We start from the raw sequence: 21,051 nt of genomic DNA on the forward strand, positions 1-21,051 counted from the left end.
CTGGCTAGCCACAGCAGTCAACTAGCTAGGTAGATAGCTGATTCTGGCTAGCCACAGCAGTCAACTAGCTAGGTAGATAGCTGATTCTGGCTAGCCACAGCAGTCAACTAGCCAGGTAGATAGCTGATTCTGGCTAGCCACAGCAGTCAACTAGCTAGGTAGATAGCTGATTCTGGCTAGCCATAGCAGTCAACTAGCTAGGTTGATAGCTGTAACTGGCTAGCCACAGCAGTCAACTAGCTAGGTAGATAGCTGTAACTGACTAGCCACAGCAGTCAACTAGCTAGGTAGATAGCTGTATCTGGCTAGCCACAGCAGTCAACTAGCTAGGTAGATAGCTGATTCTGGCTAGCCACAGCAGTCAACTAGCTAGGTAGATAGCTGTATCTGGCTAGCCACAGCAGTCAACTAGCTAGGTAGATAGCTGATTCTGGCTAGCCACAGCAGTCAACTAGCTAGGTAGGTGGCTGATTCTGGCTAGCCACAGCAGTCAACTAGCTAGGTAGATAGCTGATTCTGGCTAGCCACAGCAGTCAACTAGCTAGGTTGATAGCTGATTCTGGCTAGCCACAGCAGTCAACTAGCTAGGTAGATAGCTGATTCTGGCTAGCCACAGCAGTCAACTAGCCAGGTAGATAGCTGATTCTGGCTAGCCACAGCAGTCAACTAGCTAGGTAGATAGCTGATTCTGGCTAGCCACAGCAGTCAACTAGCTAGGTAGGTGGCTGTTTCTGGCTAGCCACAGCAGTCAACTAGCTAGGTAGGTAGATGCTTAGCTTTCTAGCACATTCACTCATTTGTAAACTATTAACAAGATAATAGTTAGCTACCTCGTATTCTTGTCAAACTGTCAACAGAGTAGCTAGATATGCCAAATAGCATTCTAAAAACAAATCTGATTTCATCGATTTGTATCTGACTTCAAACCACCTACGAATGGGATTTGAAATGTGGCTTGAAATATCCGATTCCATTTGCTTTTTGGCTGTTCAGATTGCTGGAAAAATAACAGATTTGAATCCGATATGCAAAAAAATAGGACTTGAGTGACTTCAACCTGCCAATGTGACCCCCCCTTAGCTTTCTCAGCTGTGGTAACTGCCTCCACAGGACTCCAGGACCTCTAGAAGATTCTAGTAGTCTGGGAGAAGGAGAGAGTGAGGAGCTGTATATCTCCAGCTGTCCTGCTTTGTCAGCTGTGACACAAGTGACCAGAACACTCCTGAAGCTTCATTTTGGTTTAGAACAATATCATCCCAGTTTTATTTGACACCAGATCCATGCCACACTGCCATATGGCACACAGTACGGAAGATCCAGTTTAAAACAGACCACAATCATCAGTCCTAGGCAGTGTTCCTGTTTCTACACAGGTAGAAACACTTACGAATTTGTAAGTATGTAAGATTCTGTTCAATCTCTTTGCAATCTCAATCTCTTCAAAACATGTCACAGAAATTCTTAATCATCACACACTCCTGAGTGGGCTCCTGAGTGGCGCAGCAGTCTAAGGCACTGCATCTCAGTGCTAGAGGTGTCACTACATCTCAGTGCTAGAGGTGTCACTACAGACACCCTGGTTCGAATCCAGGCTGTATCACAACTGGCCATGATTGGGAGCCCCATAGGGCGGCGCACAATTGGCCTACCATTGTCCAGGTTTGGCCATCATTGTAAATAAGAATTTGTTCTTAACTGACTTGCCTAGTTAAATAAAAATACACATATAGCTAAAATTTCACAAGGGAAAACTGTCCTCAATTTTGATTTAACTAGGCAAGTCAGTTAAGAACAAATTCTTATTTACAATGACAGCCTATGAACAGTGCGTTAACTGCCTTGTTCAGGTGCAGAACGACAGATTTTTACCTTGTCAGCTCAGGGATTCGATATACCAACGCTCTAACCACTAGCCTACCTGCCTCCCCAATAACAGCACAGTACTGGAAAAATACGTTGTAGCTGTCTGTGATCACAAATTTGCTGGTTTATCATTGACTTGAACCCTTAATACTCAAGTTAAACATTAAGGGCCCTGACTGATTAGGACATGAGCAGGCAGAGAGCATACCAGGAGGCTGTTGGCTACACAGAGATGGAGATCAAAGATGAGAGATTGAGGTAGTAAGTAGCCTATGATTACAAAGGAGGGCAAGAGCAGGTCCCCCGACCCACTAGCCATCAAAACAGATGTGCTGTAAGCTGACTGACTATCTGACTGTAAATCTTCCAAGTTCTTCTTTGTTACACTGTGCTGTAACTATACATACATGACCTTTGTTCTCATTCAGCGATTCACCTCCCACACATTTTTCACTGTGACCCACCTAAAGCGTTTTGAAGTGTCTTGTTATTCACCAAGTAAACAAAAACATTGTTTCTTGTCAGAGGCCATACAACCTAAAGGGTCTAGCAATTTTGGAATCACTGCTTTGAATTGTTAACAGGTGACATAATGTCTCTATTTTAATGCCATTAGGTCATGATGACATTACAAATGTTGACAAATTCTCTCTCATGAGTAGATCAATCTTAGAATGGTAGAGGAGGAACATTCTTGTTTTTCTAATCCATAAAATATGGAACATTTTACAAACAGAAATGGCTACTGTGGAGATCTAAATCTAATTTAGTCTTATTTCCAAACGAGTCGAGATTATTTATTTGGGACAGGAACTCTTCCATATAGCCGTTATCCGTTCCTGTCCTTGACTGATAGGATAAAGATTGCCTCTGTGTGCTTGTGTGTATTTGAGGGCGTAGTGGAGGGCTTTTTTCCTTACAGCCTTGAAAAACGATTGTAAATTATGTGTTGGGCAGCGCAAGTCATATGCTCAACGGCCACGGTTCCTGAAACATAATAGTATTGACACCTCGTGGAAAAAAGTGGGAAAGAGGGGGAAAAGGATAGATAGAGAGAGAGAGAAACGGAAATGGAGAGAGAGGGAGGGGAGTAGGGAGAGTGGGCGTGTAGAAACAACTATCACTTCATTTGGAAACTGGTCTGTCTTTTTCACTTTTTCTCTCTTTTTCTTTCTTTCGCCATCTGTAGTGTGTTGATTTTATTGTTTTCAGTCTCACTCAGTAGTGCTTTCTGAGTGATTACTGTCAATGTAGTACTATTGTGCATCAGTGGTAGTGTTTTTTTTTGAGTATATAGCTAAAGAGGTAACTGGCCTAGTTGGCCCCTGATATCTGACTGTAAAGCTGCCTATGTGGGTCACAGGTCAGCAGATGGAGGAGCTCAGCAGCCTAAAATAGACTCAGGCACCCTATCCCTCATGGGCTCTGGCCAAAAGTAGAGCGTTATATAGGGAATAGGATGCCATTTCAGGTGCACAACCCCTACTTTTCTACTATGTTTTGGAATGGTGGATGAAGAGAATCTGGCACCACAGGAGGCCCTCTCCTTGTGCCTGTGAAATATCACGTTGTTCTCATAGTGACGTGTACATGAAGAAAGACACATTGATCCATGCACTGAATATGGTGGAACTGTGACTAGTACAAGTTTTTTATCAGGCAGGAATATGTGCGACTTAAATTGCACGTTCATTTGTATTGTTTCGTTGCCAGATCAGCTGTTTGTGCAATAGCTGTTTCACTTGCAGTTGATCACATTTATACAACCATTTTATTTGTGTACTAATGTGACAAAGATCTTGTTTCTTAAACGTGGCATGACATTTGAGGATTGATTAAAAATATTAATATAAAAAGAACAAAGCGGATATGCAGAAATAAATATTGATACAATGACGTTACCGGGTATGTGGATACATTATAGAGGGCTGTAAATATCAAGGGATGAATTAACATTCTTTCCCTTCCTCCAATTGTGTCCACTTCCTGTCTCTCAATCTCCGTACAGCGTCACTCCCTGTCCTTGTTGAGTGTCTTCATTGCCAACTACGTCAATCTTTTAACAGACCTCCTAAAGAATATAGATATATTTTTTTTACATCGAAAATAAGGGCCACTTTAGAATTCATTAATTGAATTGACGGGAGGGGAAATGGGACTCTCTCTCTCTATTCACTGACCTTATTGTACCAGTAGATGGCAGTACATTCTCACAAAAAAGTAGGGACAAGAGGACAAAATAACAGTAATACAAAATTATGTTACAACAATCGTCCCCAAACATTGGGAGCAGAGTCAACTTTGTTGAGGGTAGCGGGCATTAGTGCCACGAAGGACCAGTTTCTCTCTAATCACCTGAAATCTAGGCAACTTGGCCCGAGGGCTCTGAGGAGGACTATGTCAGTGCTGTTCTATAGAGCCAATCGGTGTGAATGTGATTAGAATTTCATTAAACACAGCAAGTTGCCTGATGCCAGAACCCTCTGGGTTAATTACCCATTACTGTAAAAATTCTAGGTGAGTTGCATTGGGCTTTGAGAGTGTATGAAATCCAATGTCTTTTAATTCTGTCTGCATCTGCCTCCCTTACAGAGCATTAAAGTATTCCCAGAGTTAAGGCACTTCTCCAGGACTCCAGGACTCCTTCTCCAGGATTTGGCTCCTCCTCCTCTCCTGCCCATGTAGGGCGATTTTTTCCCAGCTGTTTTGGAGAGGGGAGCTTTCCTATGGGAAACACAGGGAGGGCAGATCACAGCATGCCAGTCAGAGCTTCATCTCAACACACACATTTAACAAAAACCTGGTTATTCTCTGCGCTCTGCCAACTACTCTGGTTCCCACCATAGTTCACAAATTGAACTATACCTGTATACTGGCAAATCACATACATAGAGAACATTTAATGAGCATGTGCTGTGATCTTTGTATTTGATGATAGTTAAGCCAGGGTTATTGTGATAATCGGTGTGCCCTTGAGCAGGGCACTTAACCCTAAACCTTAACCCTGCACCATTGAGAGCATCTTGACTGGCTGCATCAACGCTTGGTATGGCCAATACTACAGAGGGTAGTACGTACAGCCTAATACACACACTAGGGCCGAGAGGAAGGCCCCAAATTGTATCCAGCCACCCAAGTCATAGACTGTTCTCTCTGCTACAGTACGGCAAGCGGTAAGTCTGGAACCAACAGGACCCAGGACCCCCAACTAGCCACCTCTTCCCTCCATTCTATTGCCCAAGACGAGTGAACAATCTTGGCCAATAGAATCACTTGATAATAAAATTGATTATCTTCCTATCATGGAATTGCCATCAACAGGGCTGTCGTAACTGCAATATTCTCTGCTTTTCTGAAACATGGCTTTTGGCCAAGATACCCCCCATGGCTATCCAACTTGATGGATTCTCCATTCACTGAGTGGACAGGACAGTGAAGTCTGGGAAATCGAGAGTGGGAGGGGTTTGCCTCTTCATCAACAACAAATGGTGTGCCGACTCGAGCGCAGTGGAAGTCTTGACCCATCGTTCACCCGTCTTGGACTACCTGATGGTTGAATGCCGACCCATCTACTTCCTGAGGGTGTTTTCAGATATTATTGTGACTGTTGTATACATTCCATCTCAGGACAAGAAAAAGAACAAGCTGGCACTTAACAAACTGCATGAGGCTATAAACAAGCAGTAAAACTTGCACCCGGAGGCTGCTTTCCTTGTTGACACGTGATGCCCAACTTCCAACAACACGTCTCCTTTGCTACCAGGGGCGAAAAAGTCATAGACCACTGTTACTCTACCCACAAGCAAGCATACAAGGCCCTCCTTGTCCCCCATTCGGCAAATCAGATTATGACTCTGTACTCCTGCTTCCTGTTACAAGCAGAAGCTCAAACAGGAAGTACTCTTTGCGTTGAGAAATGGTTATCAGAATCAGAGATTATGCTACAGGACTGCTTTGCTAGCGTTGAATGGAATATGTTCCGAGACTCCACCGATAGCATTGATGAGCTAACCACCTCCGTCACCGGCTTCATTAGGAAATGCATCTGCAACGTTGTCCCCACAATAAAGATACGCTGCTTCCCCAATAGACAGCCCTGGATTAACACAGAGGTTGGCACTAAAGGACAGGGCTGCCACGCACAGGGCTATCATAGACAACCCTGAGGCTACGGCTGAGGACAGGAACAAGTACAAGAAATCCCGCTACGAACTCCGCAGAGTCATCAAACGAGCAAAACGACAATATAGGAATAAGGTGGAATCATATTACACAGGCTTCAACGCCCGCCGCATACGGCAGGGGTTACTGTCCATTAATCAGGTCAACACGTGCAATGCCGTGGAACCGCATGATATTCCAGGGCAAGATCTCAGAGCATGCTCAGAACCGCTGGCAGGTCACTTTCAACCTCTCCTTGTCCCAGTCTGTAATCCCCACATTTTAAAATGACTACCATATTTTCTGTTCCCAGAACAGAATGACTACCGCCCTGTAGCACTCACATCAGTGTTTTGAAAGGCTGGTTATGGCACACATCAACTCGATCATCCCAGACACCAAGGACCCACCCCAACAGGTCCATAGACGACACAATCTCAAATGCCCTCCACAATGCCCTCACCCACCTAGACAAGACGAATACCTATCTGAGAATGCTGTTCATTGACTACAGCTCAGCGTTCAACAGCATTGTCGCCTCCAATCTAGTAACCAAGCTTAGGACCCTGGGACTGAACACCTTCCTCTGCAACTGGATCCTGGACTTCCTGACAGGCCGACACCAGGTGGTGAGGGTAGGCAACATCACCTCCGCCACCCTGACCCTCAACACCTGGGCTCCACAGGGGTGTGTGCTTAGTCCACTTTTGTACTTCCTGTTCACCCACTACTTTGTGGCTACGCATGACTCCAACACCATCATTAAGTATGCCAACGAAACAATGGTGGTAGGCCTGATCACTGACGACAGTGAGACAGCCTATATTTCACCTTTATTTAACCAGGTAGGCTAGTTGAGAACAAGTTCTCATTTGCAACTGCGACCTGGCCAAGATAAAGCATAGCAGTGTGAGCAGACAACAAAGAGTTACACATGGAGTATACAATTAACAAGTCAATAACACAGTAGAAAACAAAGGGGGAGTCTATATACAATGTGTGCAAAAGGCATGAGGTAGGCAAATAATTACAATTTTGCAGATTAACACTGGAGTGATGAATGATCAGATGGTCATGTACAGGTAGAGATATTGGTGTGCAAAAGAGCAGAAAAGTAAATAAATAAAAACAGTATGGGGATGAGGTAGGTGAAAAAGGGTGGGCTATTTACCAATAGACTATGTACAGCTGCAGTGATCGGTTAGCTGTTCAGATAGCTGATGTTTGAAGTTGGTGAGGGAGATAAAAGTCTCCAACTTCAGCGATTTTTGCAATTCGTTCCAGTCACAGGCAGCAGAGTACTGGAACGAAAGGCGGCCAAATGAGGTGTTGGCTTTAGGGATGATCAGTGAGATACACCTGCTGGAGCGCGTGCTACGGATGGGTGTTGCCATCGTGACCAGTGAGCTGAGATAAGGCGGAGCTTTACCTAGCATGGACTTGTAGATGATATAGGGAAGAGGTCAGAGACCTGACAGTGTGGTACCAAGACAACAATGTCTCCCTCAACGTGAGCAAGACAAAAGAGTTGATCGTGGACCACAGGAGAAGGAGGGCTGAGCACACCCCCATTCACATTGATGGGGCTATAATGGAGCTGGTTGAGAGCTTCCAGTTCCTCGTGTTCAAATCCATAAGGACTTAAAATGGTCCAAACACACCAACACAGTAGTGAAGAGAGCAAGACAATGCCTATTCTCCCCCAGGAGGCTGAAAATGTTTGGCATGGGACCTCAGATCCTCAAACAGTTATACAGCTGCACTATTGAGAGCATGGTTGCATCACCGCTTGGTATGGCAACTGTTCGGCATCTGACTACAGTGCTTGCCAGTTAGCTATAGTTACAAGTCTATGGTTAGCTAGCGGTTAGCAGCCAACGGCTAGCAGTTTCTTACTGGTGATAAAAACAGATGATTGCCATAATTTTTTCGAGACTTACTGAATTATTTAATGTAACAAATTGAACCTTGTAAAAATGTGTGGTAATTCATGGTAACTGCATAAACAATTCATTTAGACTCGCCGTTTATTTGATACAGGCGTTTATTTGCTGAAATGTGGGCCGTTGCCCCACAGAAGTTAAAAGACGACCTGGAACGCGACCACTCTGTCAAACACCATGCAGAAAGAAGTAATTTACGTAGCTCTTGAGAATACACGGAACCCACTGTGTGTTCATTGAAGTGACAGAGCTACCAATGTAAAGGTCGTAGATTAACTGTTCTATTAGATGTTCGCTGTTCAAACTCGACTAAACCTACCAAGCCGTGCCAACGACGAGGAATGGATATTGTGCCAGTCAAAGGTGGAAGGATGGTTCAAAGTAATTAACTATCGGACGGGGACAGTGTAGGTGGCGCAGCGATGGACAAGGACGCACTTCACCAGTGCGAACTCATCCAGAATATGATCGAGATCTCCATCTCTAGTTTACAAGGACTCCGAACCAAATGCGCAGCATTGAGCGACCTCACTCAGCAAGAAATACGCACTTTGGAGGTACAGTATGGGTAGCATAGGCATAACATACACTTTGACGGCTATCGTAATAAAGTTCAGCTTGTTGGTGTGTGTGTGTGTGTGTGTGTGTGTGCGCGTGCGTGCGTGCGAGGGAGAGTGAGTGATGGTGGAAAATGTAAATGTTTGATGTGTGTTGTTCTCATGATATAGGCTACTAGATTGTTTTTTTTATATACAAAACGATAGACTAGACATTGCAGGCTCCACATTCTTAAAATAAATGCAAATAATACAGTAATCTCGTGCATGTAGGCCTGGCCTATAGATTAACTGTCCTTGATGTGCTGTAGGCCTATAGTAGGTATATTGTATTTAGGTTCAACTTCCTTGTTCCTTCCATGCCCATAATCAATAACAGTTTCGTAGCCTAAGGCAACACTCAACATGTCACACATCAAAACAGCCTAACAATCAAAGTTTCAACCAATGTGTTAAAACTGTTTATTACAGATTATAAACGAATAATTAACAGTTTATGAACTTTTAGAACTGTAAGACAGAAACATATTGATGAAAGGAAATGGGGTACAATGAAGGACATGCCTGGCTGTCATCAGACAAAGTCTGTGTGATATTCTCACACATCTGTCCCCCTCAATGAATCCTGTCAGTTTCACTTCTCCCTCAAGTCAGTCTGTCCCTCAAGCAACCAACAATGCACATCTCTACTCCTCACTAAAGGAACATTGAGTAGCCACTTCCACCGCGATCCATTCACATTGCTAATCAACTAGGTATTACAAACGGAGCAACGTCCTTATAATGTAAAGCCCTTTAGGATCATACATACTGTACATGGAGACGCCAACTATCATTATCATTGTAACTTATTTTGCACATAATGTTTCTGACACGGTATCTTATGAGCGAAAATAGCTTCTAGATATCAGGACAGCGATTACTACTACATACTGGAGGAATACTTTTTCTTCAACGAGTCGGACAGGAAGAATTTACTTCAGACACCCAACAAGGCCCTCATCCCCGTAATTCGCAGGAGAAAGAGACGGAGGAATCGTGTACGAAGATCCAGGTGCCTTGTTAGGATCCGTCGCCGAGAGGGTAATCTACCTTTACCATCGGTCCTATTAGCCAACAAACAATCAATTGATGATAAAATAGACAAACTACGATCATGTATATCCCACCAATGGGACATTAAGCTGTAATATCTTATGTTTCACCAAGTTGTGGCTGAACGACGACATGAATAACATACAGCTGGCGGGTTTGAAGCTTTATCGGCAGGATAGAATAGCGGCCTCTGATAAGACAAGGGGTGGCGATGTAACGGCTTTCGTTGGTGGTAGAAAGAGTGGACCAAAGCGCAGCGTGGAAAGTGTTCATGATTCTTTTATTTCAAAAAATACTCAAACAAAATAACAAAAAAATGAAAGCGCACATCACTGGGTTGTGTTGGCGAACTGGGGATACCGTGCGTAGAGCTGGCGCAGGATATCCTGGGCCGAAGAGACCAGAGACCGGAGACCAGGAGCGCTGAACCGGCACAATCCATCCTGGCTGAATGCCCACTCTAGCACGGCAAATGCGGGGAGCTGGAACAGAGCGCACCGGGCTGTGAATGCGCACTGGAGACACTGTGCACATCACTGCATAACAAGGTGCCTGACCGGTCACACGCTCCCCACGGTAAGCACAGGGAGTTGGCTCAGGTCTAAACCCTGACTCCGCCAATCACCCCGTGTGCCCCCCACAAAACATTTTTTGGAGCTGTCTCTCGGGCTTCTGTCGTTGTCTTAACTCCTCGTATCGTTGCCGTTCCTCTCTTGCTGCCTCCGCCTGCTTCCATGGCAGGGTCTAGTCCCCTGCCATTACCTCCTCCCAGGTCCAGGATGTCCTCCACTCCCTTTTCTCCCGGGCCCAGGATCCCTGCTCCTTCTGGCCACGCTGCTTGGTCCTTTGATGGTGGGATCTTCTGTAACGGCTCTCGTTGGTGGTAGGAAGAGTGGACCAAAGCGCAGCGTGGAAAGTGTTCATGATTCTTTTATTTTAAAAAAAACTCTAACAAAATAACAAAAAAACAAAAAAACGAAAGCGCACAGTTCTGTCAGGCAGAAACACTAAACAGAAAACAAGATCCCACAAAACACAAAAGGAAAATGACAACTTATATGTGATACCCAATCAGAGACAATGATAGACAGCTGCCTCTGATTGGGAACCACACCCGGCCAAAAACAAAGAAATAGAAAACATAGACTTTCCCACCTGAGTCACACCCTGACCTAACCAAACATAGAGAATAAAAAGGATCTCTAAGGTCAGGTCGTGACAGGCGGTCTATGTATATTTGTAAACAACAGCTGGTACACGAAATCTAAGGAAGTCTCAAGGTTTTGCTTGCTTGAGGTATCTCATGATGATAAGCTGTAGACCACATTTTTTGCGAAGAGAGTTTTCATCTGTATTTTTCGTAGCTGTTTACATAAGACCACAAACAGATGCTGGCACTAAGTCCTCACTCAATGAGCTGTATAATGCCATAAGTAAACAGGAAGACGCTCACCCAGAGGCGGCACTCCTAGTGGCCAGGGACTTTAATGCAGGAAAATTCTAATCTGTTTTACCTAATTTCTACCAGCATGTTAAATGTGCAACCAGAGGGAAAAAAAACTCTAGACCACCTTTTCTCCACACACATAGATGTCTACAAAGCTCTCCCTCACCCTCCATTTGGCAAATCTGACCATAATTCTATCCTCATGATTCCTGCTTACAAGCAAAAACTAAAGCAGGGAGCACCAGTGACTCGGTCAACAAGAAAGTGGTGAGATGAAGCAGATGCTAAGCTACAGGACTGTTTTACTAGCACAGACTAGAATATGTTCCAGGATTCTTCCAATGGCATTGAGGAGTACACCACATCAGTCACTGGCTTCATCAATAAGTGCATCGATGACGTCGTCCCCACTGTGACGTACATACCTCAACCAGAAGCCATGAATTACAAGCGACATCCGCACTGAGCTAAAGGGTAGAGCTGCTGCTTTCAAGGAGCGGGACTCTAACCCGGAAGCTTATAAGAAATCTCATGCCCTCTGACGAACCATCAAACAGGCAAAGTGTCAATACAGGACTAAGATTGAATTGTACTTCACCGGCACCGAAGCTTGTCGAATGTGGCAGTACTATTACAGACTACAAAGGGAAGCACAGTCGCGAGCTGCTCAGTGACACGAGCATACCAGATGAGCTAAATTACTTCTATGCTCGCTTCGAGGCAAGCAACACTGAAGTATGCATGATAGCATCAGCTGTTCTGGACGACTGTCTTATCACGCTCTCCTTAGCCGATGTGAGTAAGACCTTTAAACAGGCCAACATTCACAAGGCCGCAGGGCCAGATGGTTACCAGGATGTGTACTCCGACCATGGGCTGACCAACTGGCAAGTGTCTTCACTGACATTTTCAACCTGTCTCTGTCTGAGTCTGTAATACTAACATGTTTCAAGCAGACCACCATAGTCCCTGTGCCCAAGAGAACACTAAGGTAACCTGCCTAAATGACTACCGACCCATAGCACTCACTTCTGTAGCTCACATCAACACCATTATCCCAGAAACCCTAGACCCTCTCCAATTTGCATACCGTCCAACAGATCCACAGATGATGCAATCTCTATTGCACTCCACACTGCCCTTTCACACCTGGACAAAAGGAATACCTATGTGAGAATGCTATTCATTGACTACAGCTCAGCGTTCAACACCATAGGGCCCTCAAAACTCATCACTAAGCTAAGGACCCTGGGACTAAACACCTCTCTCTGCAACTGGATCCTGGACTTCCTGACGGGCCTCCCACAGGTGGTAAGGGTAGGTAACAACACATCCGCCACGCCAGGCCTGATCACCAACATTGACGAGACAGCGTATAGGGAGGAGGTCAGAGACCTGGCCTTGTGGTTCCAGGACAACAACCTCTCTCTCAACGTGATCAAGACAAAGGAGATGATTGTGGACTACAGGAAAAGGAGGGCCGAGCACGCCCCCCATTCTCATCGAAGGGCCTGTAGTGGAGCAGGTTGAGAGCTTCAAGTTCCTTGGTGTCCACATCACCAACAAACTAACATGGTCCAAGCACACCAAGACAGTTGTGAAGAGGGCACGACAAAACCTATTCCCCCTCTGGAGACTGAAAAAATTTGGCATGCGTCCTCATTTCCTCAGAAGGTTCTACAGCTGCACCATCGAGAGCATGGTTGCATCACTGCCTGATATGTCAACGGCTCAGCCTCCGACCGCAAGGCACTACAGAGGGTAGTGAGTATGGCCCAGTACAGCACTGGGGCCCAGCTTCCTGCCATTCAGGACCTCTATACCAAGTGGTGTCAGAGGAAGGCCCTAAAAATTGTCAAAGACTCTAGCCACCCTAGTCATAGACTGTTCTCTCTACTACAACACCAGAACGCCAAGTCTAGGTCCGTCAGGAAGTCAGCTTCTACCCCCAAGCCATAAGACCCCTGAACATCTAATCAAATGGCTACCCAGACTATTTGCATTGCCCCCCTCTTTTTCGCGGCTGCTACTCTCTGTTTATTATCTATGCATAGTCACGTTAATAACTCTACCTAGATGTACATAAACTCAGCAAAAAAAGAATCGTCCTCTCACTGTCAACTGTGTTTATTTTCAGCAAACTTAACATGTGTAAATATTTGTATGAACATAACAACTGAGACATAAACTGAACAAGTTCCACATACATATGACTAACAGAAATTGAATAATGTGTCCCTGAACAAAGGGGGAGTCAAAATAAGAGTAACAGTCAGTATCTGGTGTGACTACCAGCTGCATTAAGTATTGCAGTGCATCTCCTCCTCATGGACTGCACCAGATTTGCCAGTTCTTGCTGTGAGATGTTACCCCACTCTTCTACCAAGGCACCTGCAAGTTCCCGCACATTTCTAGGGGGAATGGCCCTGGCCCTAGCCCTCCGATCCAACAGGTCCCAGACGTGCTCAATGGGATTGAGATCCGGGCTCTTCGCTGGCCATGGCAGAACACTGACAATGCTGTCTTGCAGGAAATCACTCACAGAACAAGCAGTGTGGCTGGTGGTATTGTCGTGCTGGAGGGTCATGTCAGGATGAGCCTCCAGGAAGTGTACCACATGAGTGAGGAGGATGTCTTCCCTGTAACGTACAGCGTTGAGAATGCCTGCAATGACAACAAGCTCAGTCCGATGATGCCGTGACACACCGCCCCAGAACATGACGGATCCTCCACCTCCAAATTGATCTCTCTCCAAAGTACAGGCCTTCGGTGTAACGCTCATTCCTTCAACGATACACGCGAATCCGACCATCATCCCTGGTGAGACAAAACCGTGACTCATCAGTGAAGAGCACTTTTTGCCAGTCCTGTCTGATCCAGCGACGGTGGTTTTGTGCCCATAGGCGACGTTGTTACCAGTGATGTCTGGTGAGGACCTGCCTTACAACAGGCCTACAAGCCCTCAGTCCAGCCTCTCTCAACCTATTGGTGACAGTCTGAGCACTGATGGAGGGATTGTGCATTCCTAGTGTAACTCGGACAGTTGTTGCTGCCATCCTGTACCTGTCCCGCAGGTGTGATGTTCGGATGTACCGATCCTGTACAGGTGTTGTTACACGTGGTCTGCCACTGCGAGGACGATCAGCTGTCCCTCCTGTCTCCCTGTAGCGCTGTCTTTGGCGTCTCACAGTACGGACATTGCAATTTATTTCCCTGGCCACATCTGCAGTCCTCATGCCTCCTTGCAGCATGCCTAAGGCACGTTCACGCAGATGAGCAGGGACCCTGGTCATCTTTCTTTTGGTGTTTTTCAGAGTCAGTCGAAAGGCCTCTTTCGTGTCCTAAGTTTTCATAACTGTGACCTTAATTGCATACCGTCTGTAAGCTGTTAGTGTCTCAACGACTGTTCCTCCGGTGCATGTTCATGAATTGTTTTTGGTTCATTGAACAAGCATGGGAAACAGTGTTTAAACCCTTTACAATGAAGATCTGTGAAGTTATTTAGATTTTTACGAATGACGAATTCAGGACCCTGAAAGACAGGGTCCTGAAAAAGGGATGCTTCTTTTTTTGCTGAGTTTCTTACCTCAATTACTTTGACTAACTGGTGCCCCTGCACATTGACTCTGTACCAGTACCCCATGTATGTAGCCTTGCTATTGTTATTTTACTGCTGCTCTTTAATTATTTGTTACTTTTATTGATTTGGGGTATTTTTTTCTTAACTGCATTGTTGGTTAAGGGCTTGTTAGACAGCATTTCACTGTAACCTGTTATATTCGGCGCATGTGACAAATACATTTTGATTTGATAACATCACCTATTCTGTACAGGTCATATCAGGTACACTAAATTGGCCTACTAGCCTCTCTCCCATGGGATTGTTCAATTCAAAGCGCTGGAGAAGGCCGTCTGATCTGGATTTCTCATCGCTATTCATGTAATAGCATCTAAATTTGGACTTCTCTCCCTCCCACACATTCTCAGTGTGGGCTGTTGAAAGCTAAAGATAGAGTGAGAAACAGTGGGAGGAGAGGAAGGAAGGGGAGAAAAAGGGGAATGAGGAAAGAAGGGAGGAATATATGAAGAAGGAGACATGGCTGTCTCTTATTAAAGCTGAATATCGAGGGGCTTTCTTTGAGACTGGACTGGGGGAACCAGGGAACCAGCAGACAACAACATGGTTACGAACAAAAGAGGCAGCCTAAGCCACTGCCAGGCCTTTCTCTCTTTCTCTGTATTTGTCTGTCTCTTTCTTCTCTCTCCCTCCTCTCTCCTCTCTCCCTTCTCCCCACCCCTCTCTCTTTCACTCCCTTTCTCTCTTTCTCTGTATTTGTCTGTCTCTTTCTTCTCCCTCCCTCCTCTCTCCTCTCTCCCTTCTCCCCACCCCTCTCTCTTTCACTCCCTTTCTCTCTTTCTGTGTATTTGTCTGTGTCTCTTTCCTCTCCCTCCCTCCTCTCTCCTCTCTCCCTTCTCCCCACCCCTCTCTCTTTCACTCCCTTTCTCTCTTTCTCTGTATTTGTCTGTCTCTTTCCTCTCCCTCCCCCCTCCCTCCTCTCTCCTCTCTCCCTTCTCCCCACCCCTCTCTCTTTCACTCCCTTTCTCTCTTTCTCTGTATTTGTCTGTGTCTCTTTCCTCTCCCTCCCCCTCCCTCCTCTCTCCTCTCTCCCTTCTCCCCACCCCTCTCTCTTTCACTCCCTTTCTCTCTTTCTCTGTATTTGTCTGTCTCTTTCCTCTCCCTCCCCCCTCCCTCCTCTCTCCTCTCTCCCTTCTCCCCACCCCTCTCTCTTTCACTCCCTTTCTCTCTTTCTCTGTATTTGTCTGTCTCTTTCCTCTCCCTCTCTCCCTCCTCCCTCCTCTCTCCTCTCTCCCTTCTCCCCACCCCTCTCTCTTTCACTCCCTTTCTCTCTTTCTCTGTATTTGTCTGTCTCTTTCCTTTCCCTCCCCCCTCCCTCCTCCCTCCTCTCTCCTCTCTCCCTTTTCCCCACCCCTCTCTCTTTCACTCCCTTTCTCTCTTGCTCTGTATTTGTCTGTGTCTCTTTCCTCTCCCTCCCCCCTCCTTCCTCTCTCCTCTCTCCCTTCTCCCCACCCCTCTCTCTTTCACTCCCTTTCTCTCTTTCTGTGTATTTGTCTGTGTCTCTTTCCTCTCCCTCCCTCCCTCCTCTCTCCTCTCTCCCTTCTCCCCACCCCTCTCTCTTTCACTCCCTTTCTCTCTTTCTCTGTATTTGTCTGTGTCTCTTTCCTCTCCCTCCCTCCCTCCTCTCTCCTCTCTCCCTTCTCCCCACCCCTCTCTCTTTCACTCCCTTTCTCTCTTTCTCTGTATTTGTCTGTGTCTCTTTCCTCTCCCTCCCCCCTCCTTCCTCTCTCCTCTCTCCCTTCTCCCCACCCCTCTCTCTTTCACTCCCTTTCTCTCTTTCTCTGTATTTGTCTGTCTCTTTCCTCTCCCTCTCTCCCTCCTCCCTCCTCCCTCCTCTCTCCTCTCTCCCTTCTCCCCACCCCTCTCTCTTTCACTCCCTTTCTCTCTTTCTCTGTATTTGTCTGTGTCTCTTTCCTCTCACTCCCTCCTCTCTCCCTTCTCTCCCCCCCTCTCTCTTTCACTCCTTTCCCCCCTTTTTATTCTCGACCCCCCCTTATATCTCAAACCCACAATAGGCCTGTCTGTCTGTTTAGGGTGGTCAGGCCTGAGCTAAGTGGCTGCATGGGGAGTTGGGTTACTCAGGTCTGTCCATGTAAACGGCCTGTATTGTGTTTACATTGGATATTAGAGATGAGCAGCACTGTTCTACACTGTCATTGTCATAAAGCGATGGATAAAGGACTCTGACCACAAGGGGCAGATATTATGTCCGTCGGGACAGGTGTGTGGGGGGTTGGGATAGGCTAGACTTGAGCATTGCTGGACACCAGATGAGGAAGAATTGGAGAGATGTTTGGTGCTGCCTGAAACATGAATCTTATGTAATTGCAGAAGTGGTGTTGTCTTTCCGACTGGTTTTCAACTTCCTCATATTAGCTGTACTGCAATTGCATAACAATAAGGTCATTCTTGTCTGAAGAGGATCATTCTTGTGTACAAGATTGTCTTTGAATAGTTTGAACCAAAACACTGTCTTAGAAGATTGAGCTGTGCAGCTCGTAAACCAGGGAAGTAACCTTTTTAAAATCATGTCATTGGTCACGTAAACTGAAGTCGCTGTCCTTGTAAACTTCACAGGCCTGTGATGTTGAATGTATAGCGAGGTTAATCCTGGGTGCTACTTAGGGCTGTTATGGTGACCATATTACCACCACACCAGCAGTCACTAGTCATGACCGCAGTCAAATTCCACATGACCGTTTAGTCATGGTAACTAGGCTTCTCCAAAACTGTGCACTGGCTGATGGTCATTAGCAGCCTACCAAACTTGCTAACTGCCAGTCGCTAATGGCCTGATACTCAGGGCTCTATTGTCCGTCTAATCACTCTGACATCAATGCAAATGCAATCAAAAATTGCGCAACATTTCTATAAGCTATGCAATAGGGTGGGAAAACAGAGTTTGAGTGGCCTCTGTTAAAAAAGGGAGGATCCCATCAGCTTTCTATAGGCTAGGCCTACTATATTTATTTCTCAACTTTTCTAATATTAATAAGCACATTGCTTCGCTTTACAACCGGAGTAACCTAACTGGCTAGCATGAAAATTAACCCCCGGAAAAGTGTCTTCCATGGGCTTTTTAAGTGCATACATATGTCATGTATTTTTCCCCCTGCTACATGTTAATGGCCTATTCTCAATCAAAATTGACTTCCCACATACAGTGCATTCGGAAAGTATTCAGTCGCCTTGACTTTTCCACATTTTGTTACGTTACAGCCTTATTCTAAAATAGATCAAATAAAAACATGTACCTCCTCAATCTACACACAATACCCCATAATGACAAAGCAAAAATGTTTTTTTAGAAATTGCAAAAACAGAAATATCTCATTTACATAGGTGTTCAGACCCTTTGCTATGAGACTCGAAATTGAGTTCAGGTGCATCATTTTTCCATTGATCATCCTTGAGATGTTTCTACAATATGATTGTTGTCCACTTGTGGAAAATTCAATTGATTGGACGTTATTTGGAATGGCACAAGAACACAGTGGCCTCCATCATTCTTAAATGTAAGAACTGGTCACCTAGCCAAACTCTCTGAATCAGAGAGGTGAGGGGGGCTGCCGTAATCGACATCCACGTCTTCGGTGCCCGGGGAACAGTGGGTTAACTGCCTTGCTCAGGGGCAGAACGACAGATTTTTACCATGTCAGCTCGGGGATTCGATCCAGCAACCTTTTGGTTACTGGCCCAACGCTCTAACCGCTACCACCCCAACCCGCTTGGAGTTTGCCAAAAGGCACCTAAAGGACTCTCAGACCATGAGAAACAAGATTCTCTGGTCTGATGAAACCAAGATGGAACTCTTTGGCCTGAATACCAAGCCTCACGTCTGGAGGAAACCTAGCACCATCCCTACAGTGAGGTATGGTGGTGGCAGCATCATGCTGTGGGGATGTTTTTGAGCGGCAGGTACTGGGAGACTAGTCAGTATCGAGGGAAAGATGAACAGAGCAAAGTACAGTGAGATCATTGATGAAAACCTGCTCCAGAGTGCTCAGGACTTCAGACTGGGGTGAAGGTTCACCTTCCAAGAGGACAACGACCCTAAGCACACAGCCAAGACAATGCAGGAGTGGCTTTGGGACAAGTTTCTGAATGTCCTTGAGTGGCCCAACCAGAGCCCGGACTTAAACTCGATCGAACATCTCTGGAGAGACCTGAAAATAGCTGTGTAGTGATGCTCCCCATCTAACCTGACAGAGATTGAGAGGATCTGCAGAGAAGAATGGGAGAAACTCCCCAAATACAGGTGTGCCCAGCTTGTAGCATCATACCCAAGAACAGTCGAGGCTGTAATCGCTGCCAAAGGTACTTCAACAAAGTACAGAGTAAATGGTCTGAATACTTATGTAAATGTGATATTTACATTTTCTTATTTTTTTTATCAATTTGCAAAAATTTGTAAAAGCCTGTTTTTTCTTTGTGGGGTATTGTTTTTTAGATTGATGAGGGAAAAATACAATTTAATACATTTTAGAATCAGGCTGTAACTTAATAAAATATGGGAAAAGGGGTCTGAATACTTTCTGATTGCACTGTATATTATTTAGTATACAGTACCAGTCAAAAGTTTGGACACACCTACTCATTCAAGGGTTTTTCTTTACTTTGACTATTTCCTACATTGTTGAATAATAATGAAGACATCAAAACTATGAAATAACACATATAGAATCATGTAGTAACCAAAAAAGTGTTAAACAAACCAAAATATATTTTATATTTGAGATTCTTCAAAGTAGCCACCCTTTGCCTTGATGACAGCTTTGCACACTCTTGGCATTCTCTCAACCACCTTCATGAGCTAGTCACCTGGAATACATTTCAATTAACAGGTGTGCCTTGTAAAAAGTGAATTTGTGGAATTTCTTTCCTTCTTAATGCGTTTGAGCCAATCAGTTGTGTTCTGACAAGATAGGGGTGGTATACAGAAGATAGCCCTATTTGGTAAAAGTCCATATAATGGCAAGAACAGCTCAAATAAGCAAAGAGAAACGACAGTCCATTATTACTTTAAGACGTGAAGGTTATTCAATCCGGAAAATGTCAAGAACTTTTAAAGTTTCTTCAAGTGCAGTCGCAAAAAACATCAAGGGCTATGATGAAACTCTCTCATGGGACTCCCAATCACAGCCAGTTGTGATACAGCCTGGAATCGAACCAGGGTGACACTTCTAGCACAGAGATGCAGTGCATTAGACTGCTGCGCCACTCGGGAGCCCCTAAATGGTCAGTTCGTCCATGGCCTGCATAGTTATCAGACATGTCACCCATTGAGCATGTTGCGTTTATATTTTTGTTCAGTTTAGGAGGACCTGTTTCTTCGTTAACCTCTCAACACAGAATAGCTGCATGTGCGCACTCCCTTGGAAATCTTTTGGAGAAAATGTCCTTTCTATTTTATTCAGCTTTGTTCAATTTTATTCTTCTTACTACAAAATAATATCAAATAATGCCCCAGGAATTATAAGCAAATCTTGTCTGCTAAAATAACTAGTGTAGCCCACAGATGTATGGCATAGCCAGATCAGGGCCTAACGTGAAGACAATTTACAGTATGCTATTCTGTTCTTCTGAAATAGACTACATTTTCTTCATATCATGTTTCTTTAGACCTGCCTAAAATAAATAATGGATTTTTTTGTGATGGTGTAGGCTAAATAATTTGACTTTTTAAAATATAGATGTTCCAAACGTCTGTATCAGTGGCTACTAGGCTATGCGTGGAAGCAAGGAGATGCTAAACGTGTTTATGTTAATTTACGGTCATTTACCTTGAGGCTGGCAGTTATTTGCATGACAATCACCAGCTGACAAAATGTCATGACCGTCACAGCCCTAGTGCTACTGGCACCTTATTACAGGGCCCTGTGACTCCTTCAGTCGAAGGTTAAATCTACAGACTGACCACACCTAACTAACAGCCTTCATCTGATTTCCATACACTAACTAATAATGCCACGGTGGTCAGCTTCTACTCTGTAATCAGATCTGGCATCCCAGGGATGGACATGGCCCATATTATCTGCCCATATTGTCTGTTTCTGGGAAACCTGTCATTAAATAAACACTCAGTCAATGACTATCATTTTGCAGAGATTTTTACTTTTGAGGCTCTTGTCACACTTTTTGGGGAAGATCATAGAAGTGCTAGTTTGATCATTTTGGTGATTATCCTAAGCAGCAGCTATGGTGCAGTCAGTGGAAGAAACAGAACTACAAAATGATGGGTCGTGTAGTGTCAGGAAACTCCCATGTGGTTTTGCAAATTATCTGTCTCTCGTTCCCCTCCCCACCTCTCTTTCTCTTTGTCTTGTTCGATTTCTCCTTCCATTCTTG

General features: G+C 45.0%; 1 protein-coding gene and 1 long non-coding RNA gene across 3 annotated transcripts in view; one reads left to right on the forward strand and one right to left on the reverse strand.

Annotated features, from left to right (window-relative positions):
- Positions 1-3,854: 3,854 nt before the first annotated feature.
- The window catches only part of LOC116354743 (uncharacterized), a 29,990-nt gene continuing 12,793 nt past the window's right edge, over positions 3,855-21,051 (reverse strand). Inside the window, exon 2 of the long non-coding RNA XR_004203937.1 lies at positions 3,855-4,587. This is a non-coding gene — a long non-coding RNA (uncharacterized LOC116354743). The remainder of the gene's footprint in view (positions 4,588-21,051) is intronic.
- LOC109909227 (kinase suppressor of Ras 1) overlaps positions 8,142-21,051 on the forward strand; it is a 60,933-nt gene continuing 48,023 nt past the window's right edge. For both annotated transcript variants that reach the window (XM_031795553.1, XM_031795554.1), the window contains exon 1: positions 8,142-8,524. In XM_031795553.1, coding sequence (XP_031651413.1) covers positions 8,390-8,524 — 135 coding nt within the window. In that variant the 5' untranslated portion in view covers positions 8,142-8,389. The remainder of the gene's footprint in view (positions 8,525-21,051) is intronic.

The sequence above is a fragment of the Oncorhynchus kisutch genome, linkage group LG18 (genome assembly GCF_002021735.2).
Source record: "Oncorhynchus kisutch isolate 150728-3 linkage group LG18, Okis_V2, whole genome shotgun sequence".
Classification (NCBI taxonomy): domain Eukaryota; kingdom Metazoa; phylum Chordata; class Actinopteri; order Salmoniformes; family Salmonidae; genus Oncorhynchus; species Oncorhynchus kisutch.